Source organism: Mustela putorius, unplaced genomic scaffold (genome assembly GCF_011764305.1).
Source record: "Mustela putorius furo isolate JIRA1106 unplaced genomic scaffold, ASM1176430v1.1 tig00003909_pilon_pilon_pilon, whole genome shotgun sequence".
In the NCBI taxonomy this organism is placed as follows: Eukaryota; Metazoa; Chordata; class Mammalia; order Carnivora; family Mustelidae; genus Mustela; species Mustela putorius.
In genome coordinates, this window is record NW_025422057.1 from 31,230,751 (window position 1) to 31,256,804 (window position 26,054).

General features: G+C 47.5%; 1 protein-coding gene across 1 annotated transcript in view; it reads left to right on the forward strand.

Moving 5' to 3' along the window:
- The window catches only part of TLL2 (tolloid like 2), a 121,442-nt gene that overhangs the window by 17,563 nt on the left and 77,825 nt on the right, over positions 1–26,054 (forward strand). The window contains exon 2 of the mRNA XM_045068820.1: positions 7,005–7,115. Coding sequence (XP_044924755.1) covers positions 7,005–7,115 — 111 coding nt within the window. The remainder of the gene's footprint in view (positions 1–7,004; positions 7,116–26,054) is intronic.

A 26,054-nucleotide genomic window follows, 5' to 3' on the forward strand; every position in this document is an offset into this window, starting at 1 on the left:
CACCTGTGTGTTGGGGGGTTGGGGGGGTCATGAGACCATGGGGTCTGGTCCTGTCCCCAGAGATTCTGATTTCATAGGCCTGGGGGTCGTTCTATCAACATTCTCCGTAGACACTTCGACCCCAAGTGGTTCGTGAATTGTGATTTGGGAAGCGCCGAGCTGGTTCAGCTCTCTCCTTGTTTGGGTGAAGAAAATGCCATCAAAGGGAAAATTTATTTGTCCCATGTCACACAGAGCATCCAGACCCCCTCTTTCTGAATATAGGGATGCCTGGGCCTCCACACTGCTTTAATCTGGGCTGGCGTGTCCTGAGATGCAGCACTGCAGTGGAACAGGGGTGATGAGGTCCCTATGAGGGAAGCTGAATGAAAAATAGATCACCTCTTAGCTCAGGCCCAAGTTGTATATGAAGGTGAGGAAAGGGCCTGGTTGGTAAATGGGAGGGGAGGGGGAGGTAAGCACCTGTGGGAGGTCACTCCCATGGGACAAAAGATCCTGGTCTCTGTTGGTTTGGGAGTGAGCCCCAGGATGGAGTGAGCCCTGCAGCCATCGTGGACTGGGAAGGTCAGGGACATCCCCAAGCTGGGTCAGCCCCCCTGGGCTTCCCACTCTCAGGGTGCCAGGAAACAGATCCCAGGGAGGGTATGGCTGGTGAGAAAGGGTGATGGCGGAGTCAAAGGTGTCCTCTCCTCCCCTGACTGGCTGGGCTTCTGCCTGACTCACGGGCTTCCAGCTCTGTAAGACCCAAACCAAGAACCACATAACACCCGGAGGATTCCCACCCCACCCCCCACCAGACTTTCAGAATCTCGGGTGGGAAGGGGTGTGTAGGAGTACCCTGGCTAACCCCTCCAACCCTTGTGTTCCCTCAAAACGCCTTGCTGGGCTGTGAAGCCTTTGTCAGGCCAGCAGCTCCTCTGGAAACAGGTCTCTTGCTGCTGACCATGGTATCAGCCCCCACCTAGATCATCTCCACCACGGGATCAGCCCCCAGTTTGAGAGACGGGGTCCTGTGTGAGGTGGTGGACTGAACTCCAAGTTTAGAGCCAAAAGGTCTGATTTCAAGGCCCACCCACTTCTCACAGGTTGTTAATGTGGCCTAGTTGTTAACTCCCCTAAGCCTTACTTTCCCCCATAAAATGAGGCTCACGATTCTGGTTCTGCCTTCCCCTGTGACTTTAACAGGGAGTGTGCATGCCTTCAGTTGTCACTTATGAGCGTGTTCTGAAGGCCCAGCACATAGCAGGTTCTGAGTTAGGGTCTGGGGTAAGTGGTGGGGAGGGGTGAGTAGTGGGGAGGATCTGGAGTGAGTGGTAGAGAGGAGAGGAGAGTCACAGGGAACTGTAAAGGGCTGTACCAAAGTGAGGGGCTGCTTTTGACCAGCTCCACTGTGGGTGCTCTAACAGCCCTAGATTCTGTTCCTGGGGTCTGGGCCTTTTTTCCCCCTGCCCAGCCCCTTACTTCCCATGACCTCACATCCTGCCTTGCTCTTGCTGTCATTGGCAGTCCCATGAATAGGTCCCCCACATCAAGGAGGCTGCCATCATCGGGTCCCTTCTGCTCCTGTCCTGACACTGCTTTGCTGCTTCTCACCACAGGGCCTTTGCTCATGCTGCTTCTTTGGCCAGCATGTCCTTTGTTCCTGTTGTCCACTTGACAAACTTCTGCTCATAAGTCATCCTCCTACTCAAGTGTCATCCCCTCTCTGAGGCCTTTCCTGATTCTACCCCGAGGCTAAATTAGTCCCTCTGTAGTCTTTCCTCCCTCACAGAGCATCATGGATCATTTCAAGGCGAAGATGGACAGCAGTTGAGAGTGGACTTGAGAGGTGGCCCAGAACAAATTGCCTAATCACCTGTGCCGGCTTTTCTCATCTGAAGAATGAGTGTGATGATGTGTATTGCATGGAGTTGGCTGTCAGCAGGGTTAAAGGAGTGTAAGAGCTTGGTATCTGGCTGGTGCTCAAGAATGATCAATCCCTATATCTTCAGTGCCTTGCTCCTGGTGAAGAACTGAAGCACCAGATTTGGGAGAAAAGGAGAGAGCTGTCCCAAGATAAAGGGGGATGTGTTGGAAGGACATGAACTCTGTGTCACTGGAAGTGTGTGAGGCCATTCAGTGGGTAGGTTGGACCTGAGGACCAGTAGAGCCCCTTCTAGGCCTCACAGTCTATAATTCCTGGAGGATTGCTGAGCCGTCTCCAGAACAGTCTCCAAAACGTTTTCCTTAGGTCACGATTCAGTGAATATATATTCCAGGGCAAACCACGTTGGGAAAGGCTGAATTTTCTTTCTCTTGGAGACTCATGATATTTGTTAGGGTTGTAAAGGCTCTGAGAAGTTCTGCAGTAAGGAAAGATATTTAATGCCACATTTCTTATTTAGAATGTGAAACCTCGGGAAGAGTGGCTTGGTCAGGGAGAAATCTGGCTTGGGAATCTAGGAGGCCTTGGTTAACTTAAAACATCTGGGAAGACTTCCCGATGGTATGACCTTGACAAAGTCTTCTCTCCTCTCTGGTCCTTCATTTGAGGTTGATGTATAGAATTCATTTGTCCTGGTACCTGAGACAAGAGTGCTGTTTCTGTTGTAGATGGGAAAAGACAGGCAGGGCAAGATGCTGTGAGAATCCCGGGATGGGAGCCTTTTCCTGCAAGGCTGACTTGTGGTCATTGTGTGAAGCCTTGAGGGTCAGGCATACACCCAGGATCATATGGGGGAACATAACATTATAGATACTCCTCATAATTATTATACTACTGTGCTGGAGCTGGTTCTTATCCACAAGCTTGTGAGGGCCCATAGTATGCTCCTTTTCCCAGCACCACATTCTGCCACCTTGAAATCAGCCATGGTGGGAGTTACACAGGGAAATCAGCAAACGCTACAAACCAGGGCTCTCCCCTCCCCTAGCCAATCCTTAATTCTTAGCACATCACTAATTAGCTATAATTAGAAGGTATTTCTTTAAAATTAGTCTCCCTTTTATCTTTGCAAATTTCTCACATAATAGCTTTAAAGCTATATCCAACTACTTTAAAGATTTCTATTTTTGGATTCCAAAAAGCATTTTTCCTACTGTATTTCATAATCTATTCCCCACATGGTTCCTAGCCAGAGCTTCCTAACAAAACACCACCACCTTGTGACAACTCCCTAAATTGCAGGTTGGAGTTCAGTGGGGTGGACCAAGAAGGAAGCCCATGGCTTTTTCACTGATGTGCATTTTAGATGTTTCCTCTGGCCTGTCCTCAGGTTCTATATTTCTGTGAAGAATTACCCTACTTGACCTCGCCGTTACAGCCTTGACAAGCAGTAAAAGAGGTTCAGTGGGGCCTATGTCCCTCAGGGCATGATGGATTGAAGCAAAATCTCTAGTGCCTTGGGTTCTTGCCTCTCAGACTTGAGTGTGCCCGCGCTCTCCCTGGGACTCTTGTTAACATACGACTTCTGATGCAGCCGGTCTGGTGTGGGTCCCGTGATCTTGTATTTCTAAGGAGCTCAGAGACAGTGATGCTGCTGCTTGTCTATGGATTACGTTTTAGTAGCCAGGGTTGGTGGGGGAAAGAGAAAGTTTACCCCAGTGATAGGAATCTTTCCCCGAGCTTCTCTTAGGAGATTGCCTGGGGCCGTGTTTTTGCCTTTTGGTCAGAATTCAGTAGCTGTGTGTTTCGAATGCATAGGCTTAGCTCATTTATTTCTAAATGTTGTTTGGCCAATTTGTTGATTTAATTTTTAAATTTTAGTTTTTTGTGTGTTTTTTTTTTTTTTTTTTTTACTTATTTGGAATTTATTTTGGTGTAGTGTAAGTTCAAAGCCAACCTGGTAGTTCCTCAAGCAGTTAACCTCTTTGTCTCAACACAATTCATTGGTTAGTCCCCATCTTTCTACAAATTTATGAGCCTGCTTCTCATATATGACTTTTCTTATATAACCTAGGGATTGGTTCCAGACTATTCCATGTTTCAGGGTTGTTGTAGCTTTATAACAGATTTATAACATGTATTTTTATATCATATATATTATAACATATAACATTAATTAGTCCAATGAAGCCAGTCTTTCTTTAGTACTCTTTCTTCACTGTTATCACTTAATTATGCAGATGAACTTTAATATCATTTTGTCAATAATAAAAGCATTCTTGGGATTTTGATTGAAGTCTAGTAAACCTACACATTACTTTGAAAAGAATGAGCATTTCAGCAACATAGTATGTTTTTCTTTTCATGTCAAGTGACTTTTTATAGCTTTTAGTAGGATTTTACATTCTTGACATAGTATCGCACTTTTTGTATCGAGGTTATTGCTAGATATGTGTTGCTTTTTGCTGCTATTTTAAATATTATTTATTTTATATCATATTATTTATTTCATATGATATACATTTTTATTTTACATTATTTACATTGTATTCAGAATATAGCCATTAGCCACACATAGTAATTTAAATTTTAATTACAAGAAAATAAAATGTAAAATTCAGTTCCGCGGGTGCATCAGCCACAAGTGCTCAGTAACCACATGTAGTTATTGGCTAACATAGTGAAGAGCTCTACCACCATTGCAGAAAGTACTAGTGCACAGTTGTGAGTCCTAATTGTTGATCCATCACTTTTTCTCATGTGTTGTGACAGTGTCTTATTTTATTTGGGAACACTTTTTGGTTTATAACTTTAGATTTCTAGGAAGAGCAGCCACTTATATACCAGACTTCTGGTTTCTTTTCTGCTGCAGTATTACCCAGATTTTCCTCCTAAAGATAAAAGCATCTGATGGCAAACATACCCCCCTGAGGGTTGCCACTCCCACACTTGCTCGTGGCAGACATCACTAATCGATCACAGCATTCTTTGTTGTTCCCTGAACTATTGTTGTTTTCAAAACTTATACCTTAGTGCCCTGCTCTTTCCTGGCTCTTGAGCAGGAACAGGACACAGTGGCAGACAATGAGGTGTCTTCCCCATGTGTACTCTCTGGGGGAGGGCTCTGATTCCACCTCCTGTGAGTAGTTCTCCAGTCATCTTTCCTCCATGACCCTCCATGGCTCCATTCAGGGGAGAGTCTGTCTTTTTTTTTCCCTTATTCTCATTGGCTGTATCTGAGGCAATCTTTTTCAGCTTGGGGGCCCAAGGATCATTTGGGGTCATTTAAGGCTCAAACAGTTGCAGTCTCCTGCAGGCTGTGCTAGTGGTTCTTCTGGCACAATACTTTTCTGAAATGTTAGTCATCTTCCTGTTTGATTCAGCTGCACGTGGGGTGGTCACAACATGGTTGTTTTCTAGACATGCCTGTCTCTCTGGATTTAGTTGCTGGCACCTGACATTTGCTAGGCCTCTGTGAGGGAACCATGCTTTTGGTCTCCTATCCCTCCCCATTCTTATCCCACTGAAAGAATGTACTGGGAACCATCTTGACTGGTCCTTGCCATAAAGTTGAATGGTTTATTTTTTCTTACACAGATTTCTTGGACAATTTACATACTGTATAATTCACCGTTGTAAGTGTACAATTCAATGATTTTAGTAAATTCATAGCTGTGTAACCATCACCATATTCAATTACAGAACATTTTTACCACATGGAAAAGCTCCCTTGTGCTCATTTATAGTCATATCTCAGTCCTGCACCCAACCCTAGCAATCGCTAATCTTTCTAGCTCTATAAATTAGCCTTTTGTAGACATTTAATATAAATGGAATCATGTAATATATAGTCTTTGGTATCTTATGATAAGATTACACTTAACTTTTTAGGAAACTGCCAAATGATTTTCCATAGGGAGTATACCATCTTATCTTCCAACTAGCAATGGATTAGGGTTCCCATTTCTCCACACCACTAAGCTAAGTTTTAATTAGCCTTTGTTACTTGAATGCCCTCTCAGTTCTACTTTTATTGCTTAGTGTTGAATTTCTGGACTCTCTCTGTGCCTTTTCATTTCCACTATAAACTGCCCAGTTCTCTGTAAAACCCCTTTCTTTCTTGTAATACCTTATCAAACACAGCTAATAACCACTAAGGTGTGCTACTAACATTCTGACTCTCAATTCCTTCACTTAAAGCCATAACTCATTCAGCTTATCACCTGCCTTCCAAGTGAATCTGCCCATATTTTTACCAGGCCACCCCATCACTGCATAACATAGGTCACCTCCTTCCAGGCTTCAGTGACAGTTTCCTTGACACCCACTGCCTTGCCCAAACACAGTGGATTTTTGTTACAGAAGCACACTACTCCTGATAGCAATTGCTGTATTTGTCAGGATAAAGACATTGTGTTCTAGTAACAAATAGCCCCAAATCTCAGAGACTTGTAAAACTAGCAGTTTTCATTCTCCTCATTCATGCTACATATGCAACCCGATCGGCTATATCTCAGCCCCACATCATATTTATTCTAGAACCCAGGCTGATAGAGTCATCCCTATCTGGAATGGTGCTTGTCTTTTGGGAAAGGGAAGAGAGGGTATGTGAATCGTGCACTAACTCTTGAAGCTTTCTCTCCCATTTATTTATCAGAGCAGGTGAAGTGGCTAATTCCGACATTAATGGAGCAAAGAAATATAATCTTCCCCCAGGGTAAGGCAGCAAATATTGTGAACAATAGTATCATTTATCACATTATGCTTTTCTTTTATATCCTGGGGACTCTGGAGAAGAAAGAAACAGCTGTCTCTATGTGGTGGTTTTGCCCAGAGCTGCTTAGAGCTGGAGTAAGATAGGGTGCCCTTTCAAAATACCCGACAGTAGGCCTTGATCTTCATGGTGTTTGAGTCCAGCCCTGTGGCTCTGATACACAGAATTATTCTATGCCGTTCTTCTGTCTCTACCAGCTCTATGTGTTAGGTTCAGGGAGAGATATGATTGGATGTATTGTTATTTCTAGAGTTTGCTCCCCAATGTCCCATGTCCTCTGGGGCATTAATAAATCAATATTTTTCTGATATCCAGCTTAAATGGACCCATTTATTTTTAAAAAATTTTTTTAATTTTTTTCTCCAGCTGTCTTTTGGGGAGACATTGCCTTAGATGAAGAGGATCTGAAGTTATTTCACATCGACAAAGCCAGAGACTGGATCAAGCAGTCGGGAGAGGAAGGGGGACATAGCACAGGTAAGTACTGTGTCCCCCGTTTTTTTTTCTCTGGGGAGCAGGGTCAGGGACTCTGGCAAGGGTGGATGTGGACCCCGAGACTTTGGTATTTGACCTGTCAGTCCCAAGCCCACCTGTCTGGGGAAAACCAGAGGGGTCGCTCTTTCTGCACTGTGGGCTGTGGAACTAGAGCCTCCAGACTTGCTGATCCTTGTATGAGAATCTCCACTTGCTTCTTTATCTGGAGGCTCAGGCTCCAGCTCAGAGGGTTCAGGCTTGAGCCCAAGCTGTCAGGAGTGGGATCACTCTGGGCTCTCAGCACTTCCCAGGGTTGGAGAGAATTACTACCCAGGCTCCAAGTTGGTAATGTTAATAAGGCAAGGCTCTGGGAAAGATGTTTGCTTGGGGCACTGTGCATTGTTTTGCAAACAAACCAGAAGTCCAATGGGCTTCAGACTTTGAGTACTTGGCTCCCTCCTTACCTCCATCCTGGGGGAAATTCTAGTGAGACTGGTCTCTTGAGTTCTTACCCCCTTCTCTCCCAGCTGGGCTCAGACATCTCAGCTCTGGGGAACCCCCATTCTTAGCAGGAGCAAAAGGGGCTGCACTATGAGGCGGAAGGCTGGTGGGGCTTACCCTGACTGGCTTTTTGGTGACCAGGGCTCACATGTGCCCAAGGCTACAACTGCCACTTCTCCCTGCTGCCTCTCCCCCCACCCCTGCCTTTTCTTTCTTTCTTTCTATCTTTCTTTCTTTTTTTAAAGATTTTATTTATTTATTTGACAGACAGAGATCACAAACAGAGAGGCAGGCAGAGAGGGGGGGGGGGGAAGCAGGGACCCAGGACCCTGAGATCATGACCTGAGCCAAAGGCAGAGGCTTTGACCAACTGAGCCACCCAGGTGCCCCTCTTTCCTTTCCTTTGAGACTTTTAAAAAACTTATTATGCTAAGAACACAAGAGATTTACTCTCTATACATTTTTAAGTGCACAAATAATATTATAAACCATAGGCTCAGTGTGGCATGGCGGATCTCCACAACTTATTCCTCTTGCATAACTGAAGCCTTGTACCCTTGTTGGGCGGCCCTGTCATGGCAAGTGCAGTACTGGAAAAAGAAGAGTAAGACGGGATCCCTGCCAGCAGGGAGACTATTCATGTCAGGCAGACAGGGTTTAGACCTGGACAAGCTCTTTAACATCTCTAAGGGTCAGTTTTCCTGTCTGCAAAATGGGGATGAAACCATCACTCATGCCACAGGGGGCTTGGAAGGACCAAGTCCCAGGGTAATGGGCCAGCCTGGTGCCTGGCTCGCAGCCAGTTGTCAGGCAATGGCAGATATTATCACTGAGATGCTCCTCTCTAGTGGAATGAGACAGACAGATGAAGAGATAAACCGATTCCTCATGGCCAGGGCTGTAATGAACCGAGAGAAGAGTGCGGGGACGAAGGCCAGGTGGGCGAGCCAGGAAAGGCACTGTGGGAATGGATGCTCTTGCCTTGTGTCTTGAAGGAAGAGAATGAGTTCTTGAAGTCAAGAATTGAGAAAAGAACATTTCAGGCTGTGGAGAAGCCACATGGGGAGAATAACAGGGCCCATCTTTCCTCAGGGAGCCGCAGAAAGGTGTGAGTCACTAGATGGTGGCTCTTTGGGGTAGGCTGTGGTAGAGAGCCATGGAGACCCCAAGGAGAGGCTGGGAGCTGCCAGGTGGAGGCCAGCTCCTGGAGAGCTGCCTGCCCGGAAGTTTCTCTCAGGATGCTTCAGTGAAGGGAAGCCTAACAGCTTTGCCTTCGCCTCCCTCACAGCACTCCTCCAAGGCTAACATACTCAGCCTCTGGTCTAAGAACTTGAGTCTTCTCTTTCCTTCTTCCCTGTGAACTCAGAGAGGGCAGGGTCTATCTCACATTTGTCTTTGGATCCCTTGGAAGTGTCCCAGGCCCCTGTATCTACAAGGCATTGGCCAACATAGGTGCAGAGAAAGAAGGAAGGGGTTGGCGGAGAGCGGCAGAGCCTGGAACCATCTCCTGTGGCCTAAATGATCAAGGCTTTGCTTCCAGAAGTGTGGGTAAAGCACTGATTGTAGTCACGGGCTTTAGAATCAGACTGTCTGGGTTTGGATCCTTGAGCTGGGTCTCAGTTTCTTCATCTATCAAATGAGAATAGTGATGTTACTAGGACAAAAAGAACACGTATAAAGTGTTTAGCACAGTGCCTGGCTAATAATAAGTGCTCAATAAACATCAATTCTGCCACCTCCTCATTAGTAGTAGTAGTACTATTTGCAGAGCACACTGACCTGAGGGGTTTAGACTAACGTGGACAGTGGGGGAAATTCGCTGTGTGTGGGAAGGAACGTCGGCAGCTTGGGTTTGACGCCTTTGTAACATATACCTACCTGGTGTTTCCTCCTTCCCAAGCTTAGAATGTTGTTTCCTTCTTTCTTTCTTTTTTTTCTGGTACCCTTTTATGGCAAAGTGATTTTTATCCTGATCACTTTTCTCTGTGGGCCAATAGTACTTCGCTTCCATCTAGAATCATTATTTTATTTTCAGAATGGGAATATTTTTTATTGTTTTTGTTGATGAAACTAATACCCCGTTTTTTTTTTAAGTCCAATAGCTTAAAATTGTACAAAGTAGAATGTAATAATCTCCCATTCTCCCAGCCCCAGGGATCCGTGTCATTATCTGTTCACTGGATTCCTTCCAGCCTCACTGGGCTCAGGCTGTGTGCATACAGATATTTTGGAAACATAGAAGGGATTTTTCTCAACACTGTCTGGTGCAACCTGCGTCTTTCAGTTACCACCACCTTGTAGACATCTTTTCATGGGATACATTGTGGTCTATCACACTTAATGCACAACTCTGCCATAATTCATCAAATTAGTCCCATACAGACGGACACGGAGAGGGTTTCCCTTTCCTTCCTGTAATTTCTTTCTGTTAGAAACAATGGTGCTGTGAACAACTTTGAGCATTGATCCTTAAACATTTGCTTTGATTAAAAATAAATAAATAAAAAGGAACCACATCTTTACTCCGTCTTCCTGCTTCCAAATGTGTGGAGGGATGTGCTCTTAGATTTAGGTTATTTCATTTTTCAAGCTTTGGTTAGTGCCCTTGTGTTTTAGGGGAGGGAAGGAGGTTCAAGCGGGGGGTGGGGGTTGAGGGGGTGGGGCTGAATCCCTGGAGGGAGATCCGAGTGGAAAGGGCACAGAACCCTGCAGTGTAGCCCCAGAGGCCTTCTTTTCCTGGTTCCTCCTGTGAGTTTGGAGCTGCTTTCTTGACTTCAGAATGGAACAATCTCATTGGCCTGGATGTGACCAAGGTGACCTCATTCCCTAGGGGTGCCCAATGTCCTAAATCCAGTGAGTGGCAGAACCAGGACTAGAACCAGCTTTCCCAGCTCCCATGTGTCCTCCACTAGACCAACATGTCCACCATGTTGCCAGTTAGAAGGAACAGAGAACCTCATATGTGTGTGTAATTGTTCCTTTGCCATCACTTGGAGGGTAGGCTGGAGCCTCTCTGGGCCAAAGGGTGAGCAAAGACTTTGTGCCTGGGTTGGTTTATGAGCCCACATGGGGGCCTGCACTGGCCCCAGAAGAAAGCTGCTGGGACCCCAACCAGGGAGCCGCTCATCATTCACTTAGAGGAATCAGTCTCCCTGCCTCTGGTCCCTCCTTCCCCATCCTGCCTTCAGGTGATCTTCCTGGCCCTGACCTTGCAACCCCTTGGAGTGGGTAGAGTAATGTCGCCTCAGACTCATGTCTACCTGGAACCTCAGAAAGTGACCTTGTTTGGAGCTAGAGGATTTGCAGATGGAATTAGTTAAGGGTCTTGAGATGAGCCCTCCATCTAGTGATGGGAGTCTTTAGAAGAAGAGGGGAGCCCACAGCCATGGCGAGGAGGAAGAGGGAGTGTGAAGAGGGCGGTGGAGACTGGAGTGAAGCATCTAGGAGCCTGGGGACGGCCAGGATTGCCCGAGCCACTCCTGGTTAGCAGGAGGCAAGGAGTACTCCTTCCCTGGAGCCTTCAGAGGAAGTGGGACTGTGACAATACCCTAATTTCAGACGGCTAGCCCCCAGAACTGGGAGAGGATGGCTTTCTGTTGTTTCAAGCCACCTACTTTGTGGTTCTTTGTTAGAGCAGTCCTCAGAGACCCACACAACAGCTATGTCTCATAAAACCCTCCGTGGATCCCTGTCCCTTAGCAGAGACATTCCTGAGTCTGACCTTGGTCTGCGTTGTCCATGCTCTGTCTACAACCTGGATCTCCAGCCCTGTTCCCTCTCCTTTCCTCCAGCCAAACAGAATGACATCGTGTCTGTACAAGCCTCAACTTTCCCTCTGTTCAGCCTTTTGTTCCAACTGTGCCCTCTGCTCCAGGTCCCCATTCTGTGAAGAAAGAAGGGAAAGCCAGTGACCCCACCAGAACCCTGTAGCTGGCGTGCTCTCATGATGCAACTTACTCAGCACGGCTGCCGGCTTGAAAGGCCACCTGGGTTGACAGCACTATGAAAATGGGCTTCATGTTGCACTTAAGGTGGAAAGAGCTATATTTTCTCCCCATTTTCTGACAGGCCCCTGGCCCCACCATGGGAGCTCCCAGAGGAAGTGGCAGCAGCATCTGGGCTGTGTGCGGGGTAAGGAGGCAAGAGCGCATTCTTCACGGAGAGAAAGTCCTTCTGTGTGCATTTTATTTGCAGATAGAAGAATGGGAGCTCTGAGCAGGCATGGGCCAAGCTGTTCTATGAATGGGACCCTTGAATTAACATTGCCGAGTTTCCTAAAGCAGCTAATCGGATTAGCTGTGTAGTGAAGGAAGTACTTAGCGGGACACACACACAGACACACACGCAGGCACGCACACACTCTCCGACCGCCTTGCATCGTCTTCAGTGGGATGGAGCAGAGCCCGAGAGCCCCGTTTCTGAGTTTGGAGACACCTCTTCTGCTAAACACACAAGGTGGAGGGCAACGTGGTTGATGTTTTGGACTTTCGTTTGTTTTTATCTTCCCCAAAGAGTCCAGGAAGCCAGGGTTGCACGTTCCCATCTTCGCAAATGTCTGGAAACCTAGAGAGGAAGTCTCGCCTTGCCATTACCTCCATCCGGATGATGGCTCTGATTTCTTGGGCTTTGTCATGAGAACTTGGAAAGGGGAGATGGTTGTAATGACTTATTGGCTCTGAGGGCAACTGATGGCCCCGTCTTGTCTGTTCTGAGCCACTGGGCCATGTCCAGCTCTATTTAAGAAGCCAATTTGCTTCTAAACCTCAGTTCCTAAATTCCTGCTATCTGTTTGAGCATTTGGGTGTCTGCCTGAGCCCAGTGGTTTGGGCTCCTGAGTTCAAAAGAATGAAGTAGCAGGCATGAAAGACGTAGGTTGGGATGCCTTGCCTCCCTTCTCTGGGCCTCCTCTCCCAATCCTGAGGACCCTTCCACCTGGCGGATTCTTCAAGCTCTTAGAGTTCCTTTTCTCACTCTGCCCATGACTTGGAACGGCACACGTTGCCATCACCTGACCTCACCATGCCCACTGAAGAGCCACATGAGATGTTCTTCTTATGGGGACCTCCGGACCTTGCAGAACTGCAGTGTAGAAAGGCTTGGATGTTGGAGACAGGTGGGCCTCAGTTTTCCTCTCTGGCTCTGTATTGATTAGCTGAGGGGCGCAGGGTGACTCGTCCCTTATCTGTAAAATGGGTTATTAGTGCCTGTCTGGCAGTGGGATTGAAAGGTGATAGGAAAAGCACTTAGGCTAGGGCCTGACCCCTGGTAGGTGGCCCATAATCATAGCCTCTGGGGCTGCCCCTGGGCTGCCTCTTCTGTCTTCTCTTTTCTCTTGGCCACCTCTGTGTCTCTGACTTCACATCCCCCCGTAAGCCCCAGAATTCTCTGTCATTGCTCTGTGTGCTCTGCACATCCTCCCTGCGGTCTCTGGAGCTGGGCCATCCTTGGGACATCTCTGTCAGTTCCCTAGCCTTCTCCGGTCCTCCTGTGTCAAACTCTAGGATTGCACTGTTGGCCAGAGAGAGACCTGAAAATGGATTGGATGCTAGTAGTGAGGACAAAGAGAATGATACTAGCGAGCATTTGCTATATGCTGCGAATGTCTTACGGACTCTAAACATGTGATCTCATTTAACCTTCACACAATGGTTCTAGGCGGTGGGCATTCTTGGCATAGACACGAAGGCTAGCGTTCAGAGAGGTGTGTAACTAACTCTAATACAAGGGATTATTGGCCAAACCCAGATTAGGACTTAACTTTCAGGTCAAAGGCCCTCCTTTTAGCCTCTACACTCCACTGCTTCTGGAAACAGCTGCTGACCTCACCACTGACGCTGTCCCCTTGAACTGGGGAGACTGGTTCTCCCCATCAGCACCCTTGAGAGCTGATGGGGAAAGACGTGGAAGAGTTCTGTGTACCATCGGGGCTGCACCTCAGCGTGCCCTCAGTGGTCTCCGGTCATGGTCACTGTGTGCCTTGCCACATCCCCCAGCCTATCCCAGCCGTGACTCATCTTAGGTCTTGTCTCGTCTTCTTTCGTTCTGCCGTCAGGCTCTGCTCGAGAAAGGTGCCAGACAAAACACCTGTGGTCTGCGGATGGGGCCACCAGTCTCAGGAGTGCTTGGTGGCCTCTGCGCCTCCCTGCTCCTCTGCTCCCCCCAGAGGTCAGCTGGGGTTAGGACTGTTTGCTTGAATGCAGGATGCACTGAATGTGGGGTACCAGCCCTGTGGAAGAGATGCTTAGGGAGTGATGCCTGGAGTGATGTCCTCGGGCTCGGCAAGCCCTGACTGCCTTGCAGGAAGTGTCCAAAAAAGGCATCATTTAGCCATGTGGCTGAAAGCTTATCTTTGTGGTGCCCCTCACATAAATTCGCAGAGGGAGAATGTGGTTCTTAAGTCTTTTCCATGCCCAAGAGGGAGTGCCAGCATTCCTGCTCACTCCTCCAGGGCTCCTTTTATCCCTTCTCCCCCGGAGACCTGCAGCCCCTCCCCGCCCCCAGCTGACCGCTCCCATCATCCCTGCCCTCCTCTGAGAATTCTCCTTGCCTCCTGGGGTAGAACTTGATCTTTACTTGCTGAACTCCTACTCTGGCGTGTGTCTGCCTCACAGCTCTCCTGACCCTCTGACACCAACATTCCGTCCCTCCCTCCTTCAGGTAGCAGATGCTAATGGGGGACCCCTTCTGTGCTCAGTACCAAGGATGCCCACTTTCTCTTCTGGCATTCAAGAGATGGTGCGTTAATGATGGATGTGATTATGGCCATGTTTTAGGGTATGGGAGGAATGGGGCAGCCTAGAGTGGGGGGAACTGAGATCCAAAGCCCCTGCTGGTGTGGGGCAGCCACCGATCTCCCAGAGGAGGTGTGGTCCAGTAGGCAGAGGGAAGGCCCCAGGTGACAGCTGTCATCCAGGCAGGAGTTGGTGTTGGGGATCCAGCCTGGGGCACAGGGCCTGCCAGGGGGCAAAGCAGGGCCACCAGGAGGGCAAGAGTGGAGACCCAGGCAAATAGCATCAGAAGGACCTTTAGTCGAACTCGTAGGAAGTTCTCATTTTGTGCTGTGAGCTTGGGAGGACAAGGCAAGGACCCCCCAATCCTTCTGGGGCATAAATATTAGGGAGGATGATAAGCTGGAGACTTGGCCCGAGAGAATAAAATGAAGACAAGGGTCAGAAATTAGGCAGGAGCACACAGATCCAAACCGGGTCAAAGGTAAAGTGCTGCCGAGACCCTCCCATGTTGAGCCTAAACTCTCCACATCTACCCCCACCCCCACCCCTGACCTAGGACAGGGCTGGCCACAGTGTAGGGCGGGACTGACCCCACAGACTAGAGTTAACAGCCGAGAAGGGGAGGGCAGTGGGGCAGGAGTTGGGCAAGGCCTGGCAGTTATTCTGCCCATAAAGTCTTCAATTTAGTAAGATGATTTGAGATGATGAAAAGGCATCTGATAAAATGCACATCTGTTCTTTGGGAAGAAAAAAAGAATGCAACATAAGGATTCTATCATCTCATTCCCTGGGGCCTCATTCAGAGGCTGACTTATAACTTGGATTGAAGCCAGAGTTCGCTGTGAACTTGAAGTGTTGGGAAAAGTAAATTCACCTTTCGGCTGATTTTTGTTATGACTGCATTTCTCAGAATTTGGGGACACTGGGCGGGCCATCCACTTGGAGCCACAGTGGGATATGGGGCTGGGTGAGGGAGGAGCAGTGACCACCCTCGGGCCCTCATTCAGGGAGCCACAATCCGGGGCCCCTCATGAGCCTTGAATGCAGGAGCCTGAGTCAAAATTGGGAGATCTGCTTGAGAAGCCAGGACAAATAAGATTTAACACCTGGTATTGTAGGCAAAGTTCTCTCCGTTTCACTTTACAGAATCCCCCTCAAGATAGCTCAAGTGAAGGGGCGCCTGGGTGGCTCAGTGGGTTAAGCCGCTGCCTTCGGCTCGGGTCGTGATCCCAGGGTCCTGGGATCGAGCCCTGCGTCGGGCTCTCTGCTCAACAGGGAGCCTGCTTCCCTCTCTCTCTCTGCCTGCCTCTCCATCTACTTGTGATTTCTCTCTGTCAAATAAATAAATAAAATCTTTAAAAAAAAAGATAGCTCAAGTGAAGAATTTACTTAAGAATATATTCTCAGGGGGGCATCTGGGTGGCTCGGATCATGATCTCAGGGTCCTGGGATTGAGCCCCGAGTTGGGCTCTCTGCTCAGCCAGGAACCTGCTTCCCACTCTCTCTCTGCCTGCCTCTCTACCTACTTGTGATCTCTCTCTCTCTGTGTCAAATAAATAAATGAATAATCTTAAAAAAAAAAAAAAGAATATATTCTCAGGGCCACCTATAGACTGAAATAGAGAAGAGCCAGCCTCTTGGGAACTGGAGTAGGAATTGGAGAGAAAGGAGCAGAGCTGGCACCTCTTCTCAGGGACCACAGAGTGCCTTATTTTTGCATTTGCCTCTTCTTGTACCTGACCCATCGTGGCCGCCATGCCTGAGTTTCCATCATGATCCTCAACTCAAGTGTCCTCTGCTGGATGCCTTCAGTGCCTCCCTAGGCAAGGGACTGTGGAAGTCCTAAGAGTAGAAGGAGTCTCCCAAGGAGAGAGTATAACGTGAGTTGACCAGAGAGCTGACAGAGCCCCAGGGAGGTAGGTGGAGGCACCAAAGCTATGATGGAAACAGGTGAGTCTGTGTCCGTCACTCCAGAGAACAATGAATGATGGAGCAGCCTTCCCTTTGAGGAGGTGATGAGTGAAACCCTCAGGAGTGGAGCTGTGGAGGCAGCCCCTTTTGGGTTAACTTGATCTTGGGGCCATGCCTGGTGACCTCACACCCACTTTGCCATTGATATTATTTCCATGAGGAAATACTTTATGAGTTCCCATCAGCCATCTTAATACATGGGCTCTGGGAGCACACCCTCACGGGAGCGGGGGATTGCCAGTAGCAGAGGAGGACCCAGTCATTGTCCCTCAGTTTGGCTATCAGAAAGGCTGTGCCTTACCTCCCCAGACATCATTCTTTGGTTCTTCATAATCTGATTCTGTTTCTTACTGCCCTTTAACTGGGTATGTCTTTGTTTGTATTTATTGGATGGAATTCTATGTTGCCTGTTTTTAACTTAAGTAGTAGATCTTGGGGCACCTGGGTGACTCAGTGGGTCACTCACCTTTAGCTTGAGTCATGATCTCAGGGTCCTGGGATTGAGCCCCACATTGGGCTCTCTGCTCAGCTGGGAGCCTGCTTTCCTCTCTCTCTGTCTCTCTCTCTCTGCCTGACTTTCTGCCTACTTGTGATCTCTCTCTCTGTCAAATAAATAAATAAAATAAAATCTTTTTTTTAAAGTGGATCTTAAATAGTAGATCTCTAGAGCAGAACAAAATGAAATAACTCATCCTTGCTTATTTATGCTGCCTTCCAATCGCTCGTTCTAGTATCAGTGACCTAGACATAAAAAATATTCCCCATACTGACTTAAGAGAACCTGGTGGTGAATCCTTTTGGATAAAATAAAGGATGCTTGTATCCAACAAAAAATCACCCCCCAAATATTTTTAAGTTAGTATTTTGTTTTCTTAAAGCTACGCACCTTTGCTTTTGTAATTGGCCCTTCTAGATTTTGTCACAGTGGGAAAATGACCTCTGTCGCAAATGTACTTTTTACTCAAGTGTCTTCTTCTTGGGTGTGATAATGAACTCAGTTGTTTTGGACAAAAGGCCACAGCCCTTCAAAGTTAGCTGCTGTGACAGACCTTAGCCATGTCACTTTGCTTCATGGGACTTTACTTTGCTTATCTATAGAATGAAGGGTTGCATTCTAAGCTTCCTAAGGGCCACAAAGGCATCTCTTGGTTCTTTTGCCAATGATAATCTGGAAATGTATGGAGACTTAATGTGTGCTCTCTGCTGCATGCACCGCTGCTTAGAGAACCACAGGACCTTTGACTCCTCCTTCAGCTGATGACTCCTGGAACTTCAGAATGTTCTGCTCAAATTGTATCGAACCTGAGATGCTCCAGTGGGCTCCCCTAGGCATGGGCAGAAACCTGGCTGTTGCCTCCCTACATCCTTTCTTAGAAAACAGCAACACACAACAATGGGCAGGAGAGAGGTCAAGAGAGCCGTGACGGTCTCCCACGGCAAAGCCACCAAGCACTAGTGACAAGTGGGTGGGCCCAGAGAGCTGGAGATGCAGCCTCAGGGGCAGCTGGCGGTCCTGCCAGTGTGTTTGTGATGAGACTCCTGTTTCCTCGGCATTGTGCTAACCTGTGGCTGATGTGCAGGATGGCCGGTGCAAAATCCCATTTCTCTGGGGGCAGTTTATAGCGAGGTCTGCAGGTCATTATTTCTGTGGTTTCCAAGGAGGTCCAGGGAGAGGAGGTGATGATGGTGGCGGAGCTGCCAGGGAATTCTCCTCCTATGTTCTGGTCATCTTATTTCTCTTCGGTGTCCTTTAATGAGCTTGTTTGCCCGCAAACAGTGAGTGAAAAGCCCCAGCTGGCCTTGGCACTGAGCCTCTAATTCGCTTCCGCTACTTCTTGCTTTCTGCTTCCCAGGTTTTCTGCTGCCCTCCTGCACTCCTAGACCTGGGCTGCCATTGCCCGAGGAAGGAGCTCCTGTCTCTTCTGACGTTGGCACCCCCTAGAGGCATGGCTTTCCCATTCCCTCAGCTGCCCAGAGGTCCTAAGCCTTCAGCCTATCAGCCAAATCTGGTCTGCAGATGTGTTTTGTTTGTTTTGTAGTGCTCACATTTTTAAACTTGCTGCCAACATTTGAAAAAAATCAGATTTCTCATAAAAATCCGGAACTAACTCTGGCTTCTCTTGAAAAGTTGGGAGATCTGGCCACGCTGATCCAGAATTTCCACGTGGCAACAATCAATGGAGTTGCATAAGGATGGGTTGACCTGCGGAGGAGCACGCGCTCTGTGGCTTGCCACAGACCCCACTAGCCCTCTTCATCTCTCTAGGCTAGGCTTTTGCACTCTGATGTGTTGCTTGCCTGGCCCCCCAGCTCTGACATCTGAGTTTGCATACTGGCCAGTGGGTAAAGGACACCATCCTTGGGCCCCAAATCAGCTCTCATGGCATTGACCATGCCGCTTCTCTCTTCTCCGCCAAGGAAGGAGTGTCCCAGAGCTTCAGCTGTTGCCTGGCAATGTGAAAGAAGATCCTTCTTTTGGAGACTCTTTTCTTGAACTTTCAGTCTCTGGCACCTCCTTGCAATACAGCGTGCCTTGTCTGGGGCTCTGCATGGCACTGAGGAAGAAACACAGGAAAGGGCAGACAGGGCACACTCAGGGCCTTGGAGGGCATGTTTTATGGCCCAGCAAATGCCCTGGCATCAGAACAGGGTCTTTGTGCCCTAGTGAGTCATTGAGATGGAACCATTAATAGATATTAACTGCTCTGAAGCAAAGGGGCCATTACACTTCACCGACAAATGCCTTCACCTAGAAAAACCCTAGTCACCTTAACCTCTGTTTAGCTGTATCATGTCCTAACGGTGAAGCCATTGCCCTGCAACTCTCCTTGAACCGAGCTGACTTCTCCCCAGAAAGGTCAAAGACAGGCCACAGTGCTCTGTGATCCTTTCTGCTTTTCTTCTCCAGTTCCCTGGAGAGGGCTTGGGTTGGTCTTCCTCTGTTTTCTTGAGTTCCCTGCTACTCCTTCTGCGATCCAATCTGTGGGGCTTGCTCTTTAAGACATCTATAAACCTTTACCGGTCATTTGATCATCTGTGCAAAAGCCATGTGATAAAACCCTTCTAAGATTGTTCTATGAGGACACACATGTGCCTCTTCTGAACTTCTTACTGCGCAGTGAGACTCCTACCCCTCGTGTCTAGGTAACCCTTTCTTCAGCCTCTGGGGTTTCCCCTTCATTCGCTGCTCCTGTCACACAGTAAGGGACAGAGCCCAGAGGCAAAGACCAAGAGCTGGGGGTTAGACCTCCCAGCTCTGCTGCATGCCGGCTGCTGACCCCAGATCAAGTACTTTACATCGGGGAACTTGGTTTCCTCACCTGTAATGGGGACAATAGCAAATCCTCACCCCCTGCAGGTGCAGTGAATATTGGTTGGGATAACGCATGCCAACATTCGCCAGTCCCATCCCGTTCAACTCGGATGGACGTATTTGTTAAGCATGTGTCACGAAAAGGAGAGGTCATAAAGCATGGAGGAGGGGATACTTCCTGGAGGAGGCAGAGCTGGGCCTGGGTATTTTGACGAGGGCTGTAGCTGGAAGGATTGTGCGCTACAGGGGGAAGGCAGAGGTTGAATGCTGTCATTCAGGGGGAGCTTGGCAGGGAGAATGGAGTGGTGCGGGCTGGCTGGCGGGCTGGTGGGACATGGCAGGTGAGGGAGAGAAGTTGGGATGATGCATTGGGAGCACACTCTGGTGGGACTTGGGCTGAAGTGTCCCCCCATAGGCTGTCCTCTTCCCTGCCCCATGGCCAGCAATGTCTTTGCCCCTTACCATCCTCCTTTCCCTCAAACTCTTCCACCCCTTCTCTGGGAAGCCCCCGCATGCCCCGATCGCTTCCTTTCCTGCCAGGCGGGGCAGTGAGCTCTGTGAACTAGCATGTGTCTGTGTGTTCCTAGTACCTAGTCCTGTGATGGTCACCGAAGCGGCTGCATGAACAACTCTTCACAAAGGGAAAATTCCATTTCCCCCAGACTCAGCATAATTGTTACCATTAACCTCATTACTTTGCCACTTAAATTGTTGGGAAAATGGTATCTCATTTTGCTTTTATTTTCATTTCTCGGGGGTAAACGTCTGTATAATTACCTACCGGTTAGATTTTTCTTCTGTGGCGTGTTCACCAACTTCCTTTATCCAATGTCTACTGGATACAGAGTTTTTCTCATTGAGTTGCTTGGAATATTTGTATAATAAGGATTGTACCCACTGTCACCGTCAGTCTAGACATCTTCCCCTGTCTGGGTGATTTGTTTCCAATTTAAGGCATTTATCTTTCTGATACACAAATGTTTGAAAGTTTTTAAAGTTGAATGTGTCAAACCAAATTTTTCTTTTTCTTATGCTAATGAACATATAAAAATTTTCCTTCTATAACTTTGGGAAATAATATTTTTTCTAATGTTTTCCTATGGTTGGTTTGTTTACACTTCACTCTTTCTATCCATTTGGGTTTTCTCTGAGGTTAGGTTCGATACTCTTCCCCCTAATTTCTAAATAATAAGCTCAACACCGTCTACCGCATCTTCTTTCCTGGTGGTTTGGCGATATTTTCCTTTATCATGTAGTGTGTGTTTTGTGTTCCATTCACTTATGTGTCTTGTCATGTTAGTTTCTTCGTGTGTTTAATATTTGATGGGCTGTGTTATTCCTCATCGCCCTTGCTCTGGGTTTTTTGTTTTTGTTTTTGTTTTTTTTTTTAAAGTCTTAGATAATCTCACTTGTTTATTCTTCTAGGTGAGTCTAGGAATCACATTTCTACAAAAATCTAAGAGGACCCCAAGAAAATCTTCTTAGAATTTGCATCATGTTTGCATTAAATTCTTAACTTCCTTTGGAGAAACTGACCCATTTATATCATTTACTCACTCCATCCAGGAACATAGAATTATTCTTCCTCACTTACTATTATCTTTACAGATTGCAATAAAGTGTGTAATTCTCCCAGTGCAGTGAGACACATTTCCTGTTAAACTTACCCCAGGTCTCTTGCGTTGACTATTCTGTTGGGTCATCTGAAACGTTCCTCTCCAATGGCCTATTTTGGCATGATGACTGTGGAAGGGAGTGCCTTGATCACATCTCAGACCAGACTTGGGCTTTCCTCTACCTGCTTCTCTTAGCCATCTGTGCCCCAAACATAGCAGTGTTTGGAGTGCCATCACCTAACGAGCTCACTTAAGCACCCTCCTCTCCATTGCTATGGTCTGCCCGCTTGAGGATGTCTTCACTTCTTCTTTGGAGTCCCAACTCCATGTCCTCTGGTCTCCCTTGCCTCCCTCCCTCCCTGTTTGCCAGGCCCGTCACAGGCCTGGGATGCATCATGGAAGATGGAGCTGGTGTTTTAGAGGGTGTCATGGAGGCAGGCAGTTAACACACAAGCACCTTGTTGATCATCTGAATTTTTACCCCCGTGTCTCTCTAGTGCCCCACCACTGACATACCTGACCACTCCCTGCTTTAGAAGCACGCCTTCAGAAGCTTCTAGAAATCTATGCATGGGAGAAGCCTCCAAATCACCCCATGTTATAAAAGCCTCACTGGAGCCTGGGATTGCATCTGAGTTTTGCCTCTTTCTGGCTGTGTGACTGAGGATGACTTAGAGTCAATGGTGATCATAGTAATCGTGGGAGTAGCTAACTCTGAGTGCTGGTTTGGGGCCAGCCTTGTTCTATGCCTTGCGGGTATTCGCTCTCTTAATCTTCATAACAACCCTAGGAGGTGAATCCTCTTACCCTCACTTTATGGATGAGGAATCTGAAAGAGCAAAGCGTTCAATGACTTGTTCAAGTTCACACAGCTAGGATGTGGTGAAGTAAAGGCTGTATCCGAAGCCCTCTGGCCCTGGCACTTACGCTGCAGGCTCATCTTGCACCCCCCCCCACCCCGATTTCCCGGAACCTCAGGCAAACAGAGATCAGGTAGGCGGGAGGTAGGCTGTTACATTCGTGCAGACCTCCCCAGGCACTGCCGTTCCCTGGTACTGTCCTCTCCCTCTGAGACCCTGGGCTCCGATGTGGGACCTGCTTGGCCAGTAGAACCCTAGAGAGCGTGATGGAAGCAGGGGCTTGTACAAAGCAGTGGCACACTGGGACGTATCGTTTTGGAATGCTGCCTCTTGGAAGCATCCTGCCAGGAGAGCCATGCTGTTAGGAAGCCCAAGAGGACTGGAAATAGAGGCCACATGGAAGAGAGCCGAGTCCCCAGACGTGCAGCTGCACACGAGCCATGTACAGTCCTCCCCCAGCCCTCTGAATTCTCCCCGCTAAGGCCCCAGACGCTATGGAGCAGACAAGCCAACGCCACTGGTTCTCTGCCCCCAATTCCTGGCCCACAGACTCAGAAGCAAGCATAAAATGATGATTTTAAGCCACTCTGTTGAGAGGGATAGTTTGCTATGCAGCAATAAATGATGGAAACAGCCTTCGGAGAAGCCAAGGCCAGGCTGGGTGTGAAAGGCCTTGGGCCACGTGTGTGAGAGTCCCCAGAGCCCAGGCTCAGGAGAACACTGGAGGCTTGAAGCCAGGTGAGCAGCAGCGAGCACTTCGAGATCACACCTAGGCTAAAGGTCTGGCCTCATTCTAACAAAAATCAGGGACCAGGAAAAACGCAGGAGCCAGCATTCAGGGTAGGAGGAGGGTCCAATGCCAACCCGAGTGGCTGTCTGGATAGAGGCTCTGGAAAGAGAGCAGCTCTAATTTGCGTGATGAAGAAGCCGTCCATGAGCTGGCCCCTGGAGCCAAGCAAGTCCTGAGGCCTCATCAGCCAGTGCTCGAACACGGGTGGGAGCCAGGTGACTGGCTGGAGAAGGGAGGGCCGGATCTGGGAATCGAGTACCTAGCACTACCTGAGGGAAGAAGGTTCTGACTGGCCCTCTCACTCCTCAGCCATGAGCTTTCCTTGCCTTCCATCTTGCTAAGGTGCGGACTCATGACTTTTTCCTTCCATGGTCAGAACAGAAAAGCAGAAAATACCACAGACCCACAACATTTTCATCTGCAGAAACACAGCTCTGTTTCTTGCAACTATGTTCCCTGTTCCCAGCAAAGAAAGGTTTTCCTGGCAGCCGCCTCTGTGTGTGTGTGTGTGTGTGTGTGCGCGCGCGCGCATACATGTGTATACGCACGTGTGTGTGCAAATGTGCATGACAAAGTCAGAGCACATGTCATAACCAAGTGTGTGCTATAATCTAGCTCTTTTTGGGTGGGGATCCCTTTGTTTCCTGATTATAAAAGTAATCACAATTTGGAAGTTTCAAAAGGTATGTAGGAAAAGAAAATTCACCCAAACGTCACCGACCAGAGATCATCACGATGAGCCTTGTGGGTATTTCCATCCCCGTCTTTTCTCCGCCATTTTTTTTGTGATGCTTTTCCAGGAGAGATGGGATCATACCCAGTTCTACTGGAATCACCCTGGGCATTATTTCCTTACCCGTTTTTTGATTTACAATATGAACATTTTTCCCACTTGGTAAACTCTCTTCTAAAACAGTTTTTGAGGTTACATAGTGTTCCATTACATAGTAATTCATTTTACTACCCTCCCCCAATTGGGGGTGTAGTTAGCACAGTTTTTATTGTAAAAATGTGGAGATGAAACAGTCTTTGTCTTTATTGTCAATCAGTTCCTTTGTGCCCATATCCAGAAGTCATATTCTTGGGTCAAAGTCATTTTACTGCCTGTTTTGATACATCTTGCTAAATTACCTCATAAATGTTACCAATTTATATTCCTGCCCCACCAGCAGTGTATAAGAATTCCCTTTTTATTATACACTTGCTGATATTAAATCATTTCATTAACGAAAGCTGGCAATGATCTTTTAACTCATTTTCCCTTTCCCTTCTGTAGCATTTGAAATCTGGCATAGATATAAAATTTACTTGGCACCAAATTGCTGAGGATTGCACATTGATTACCATAGTGGTTGGTTGACTAGTTCATTCCCAAATCAACCTGTTAAGGGGTCTTGGCACCCCCCTTTTTTAATCTAATGAATAATGAAAACCTCCGCCGAGCAGGTGTTTCTTATACTGACGGAGGTAGGCAGCTATGTCATCTGTCAGCCTGGCCTGAGATGTTCACTCAGACCACATTCACACAGGTGTGGGCTAGAGGGCAGAGGAACACGGGTTCTGGAGTCAGATGGGCCAGACCAGTAATGCAGATCCCATCACTTAGCCGCTGGGTGACCTCCAACAACTTACTGCTGACCCTCTGTTTTCTCTTCTGTAAAAGAGGAATAATGTTACTTACTCATGGGATTGCTGTGCATATTACATCTGACCAAAGGGCATGGCAAATTAAGACCGTTTAAGGCATGGTTGTGAGGATCAGAAAGGCTTACAGGAGCTGGCCATGCATTCCTCAGGCCCTCCTGCCATGCTGCCTGCTCTCAGCCCTGGCTCCAGCCAGCAAGACTCAGTTTTACTTGCTGGATTTTTGTTTGCTAGTTTCTGCTTTGGTTGTGTTTTGGTTTTGTTTTTTCGCTGGAGTGCTCTCCCCAGATGGAGGAGAGTCTGGGTCTCAGCTCAAATGCCATCCCTGGGCTCTCATCCCCCATTGCTCTTTCATAAAACTGTTCTGATTTCTTCAAAGTGCTTCATCCCTCTGTGGAATGATGTCATTGTTTATTGTTGATTTTTATGCTTTGCACGAGAACCATGAAGGCCCCATAAAGGCATGCCCTGGTTGTCCTGTCTTTAGGAGCCCAGCCCCGTGCGGCCCAAAGCAGACCCTCAACCAGGATTTATTGAAGAGACTAGTAATAAAGCGATTTTTAGGATCTTGTGCTAGAGATTTTAAAATTATTATTATTAGAGTAAAGCAAAGCAGTTTCATGATAGATTTACCCACCTCTGGTGCGTCATAGCTGTAAATACAGGTGTATTAAAAGTGAGTAAATGGAGGGGATGCCCAGGTGGCTCAGTCAGTTAAGCATCTGCCTTGGCTCCTGTCGTGATCCTGGGGTCCTGAGATCAAACCCCATGTCAGGCTCCCTTCTAAGTGGGGAATCTGCTTCTCCCTTTCCCTCTGCTGCTACCCCTGTTTGTGTTCTTTAGCTCACATTCTCTCTCAAATAATTTTTTTTTTTTTTAAACGAAATAAAAGTCAGTAAATGGAGAGTATAGGTTGCCTGGCAGGGTTACTTCAGTGTGTAATGTATATTAAAGCATTTGACACCAGACTGTCTGGAGAGAATCTCAACCTTTCTACCCAATGGCTGTGTGTGTCCAATGATATCTTAACTACCCTAAGCCTCAGTTACCCTGCATGTTAAATGGGAATGATACCTACCTCAAAGGGTTGGCTTGAGGATTAAATTGATTTACGTCTGTATAGTACCTGAAAATAATCAACACTTTAAAAATGGTAGTTATTCAGCATAGAGGTTCCTCAGAAAGTTGAAAATAGAGCTACTCTATGAGCCAGCAATTGCACTACTGGGTATTTACCCTAAAGATACAAATATAGTGATCCGAAGGGGCACATGCACCCGAATGTTTATAGCAGCAATGTCCACAATAGCCAAACTATGGAAAGAATCTAGATGTCCATCAACAGATGAATGGATAAAGAAGAGGTGGTATATATATATACAATGGAATACTATGCAGCCATCAAAAGAAATGAAATCTTGCCATTTGCAACGACCTGGATGGAACTAGAGGATATTATGCTGAGCGAAATAAGTCAATCAGAGAAAGACAATTATCATATGATCTACCTGATATG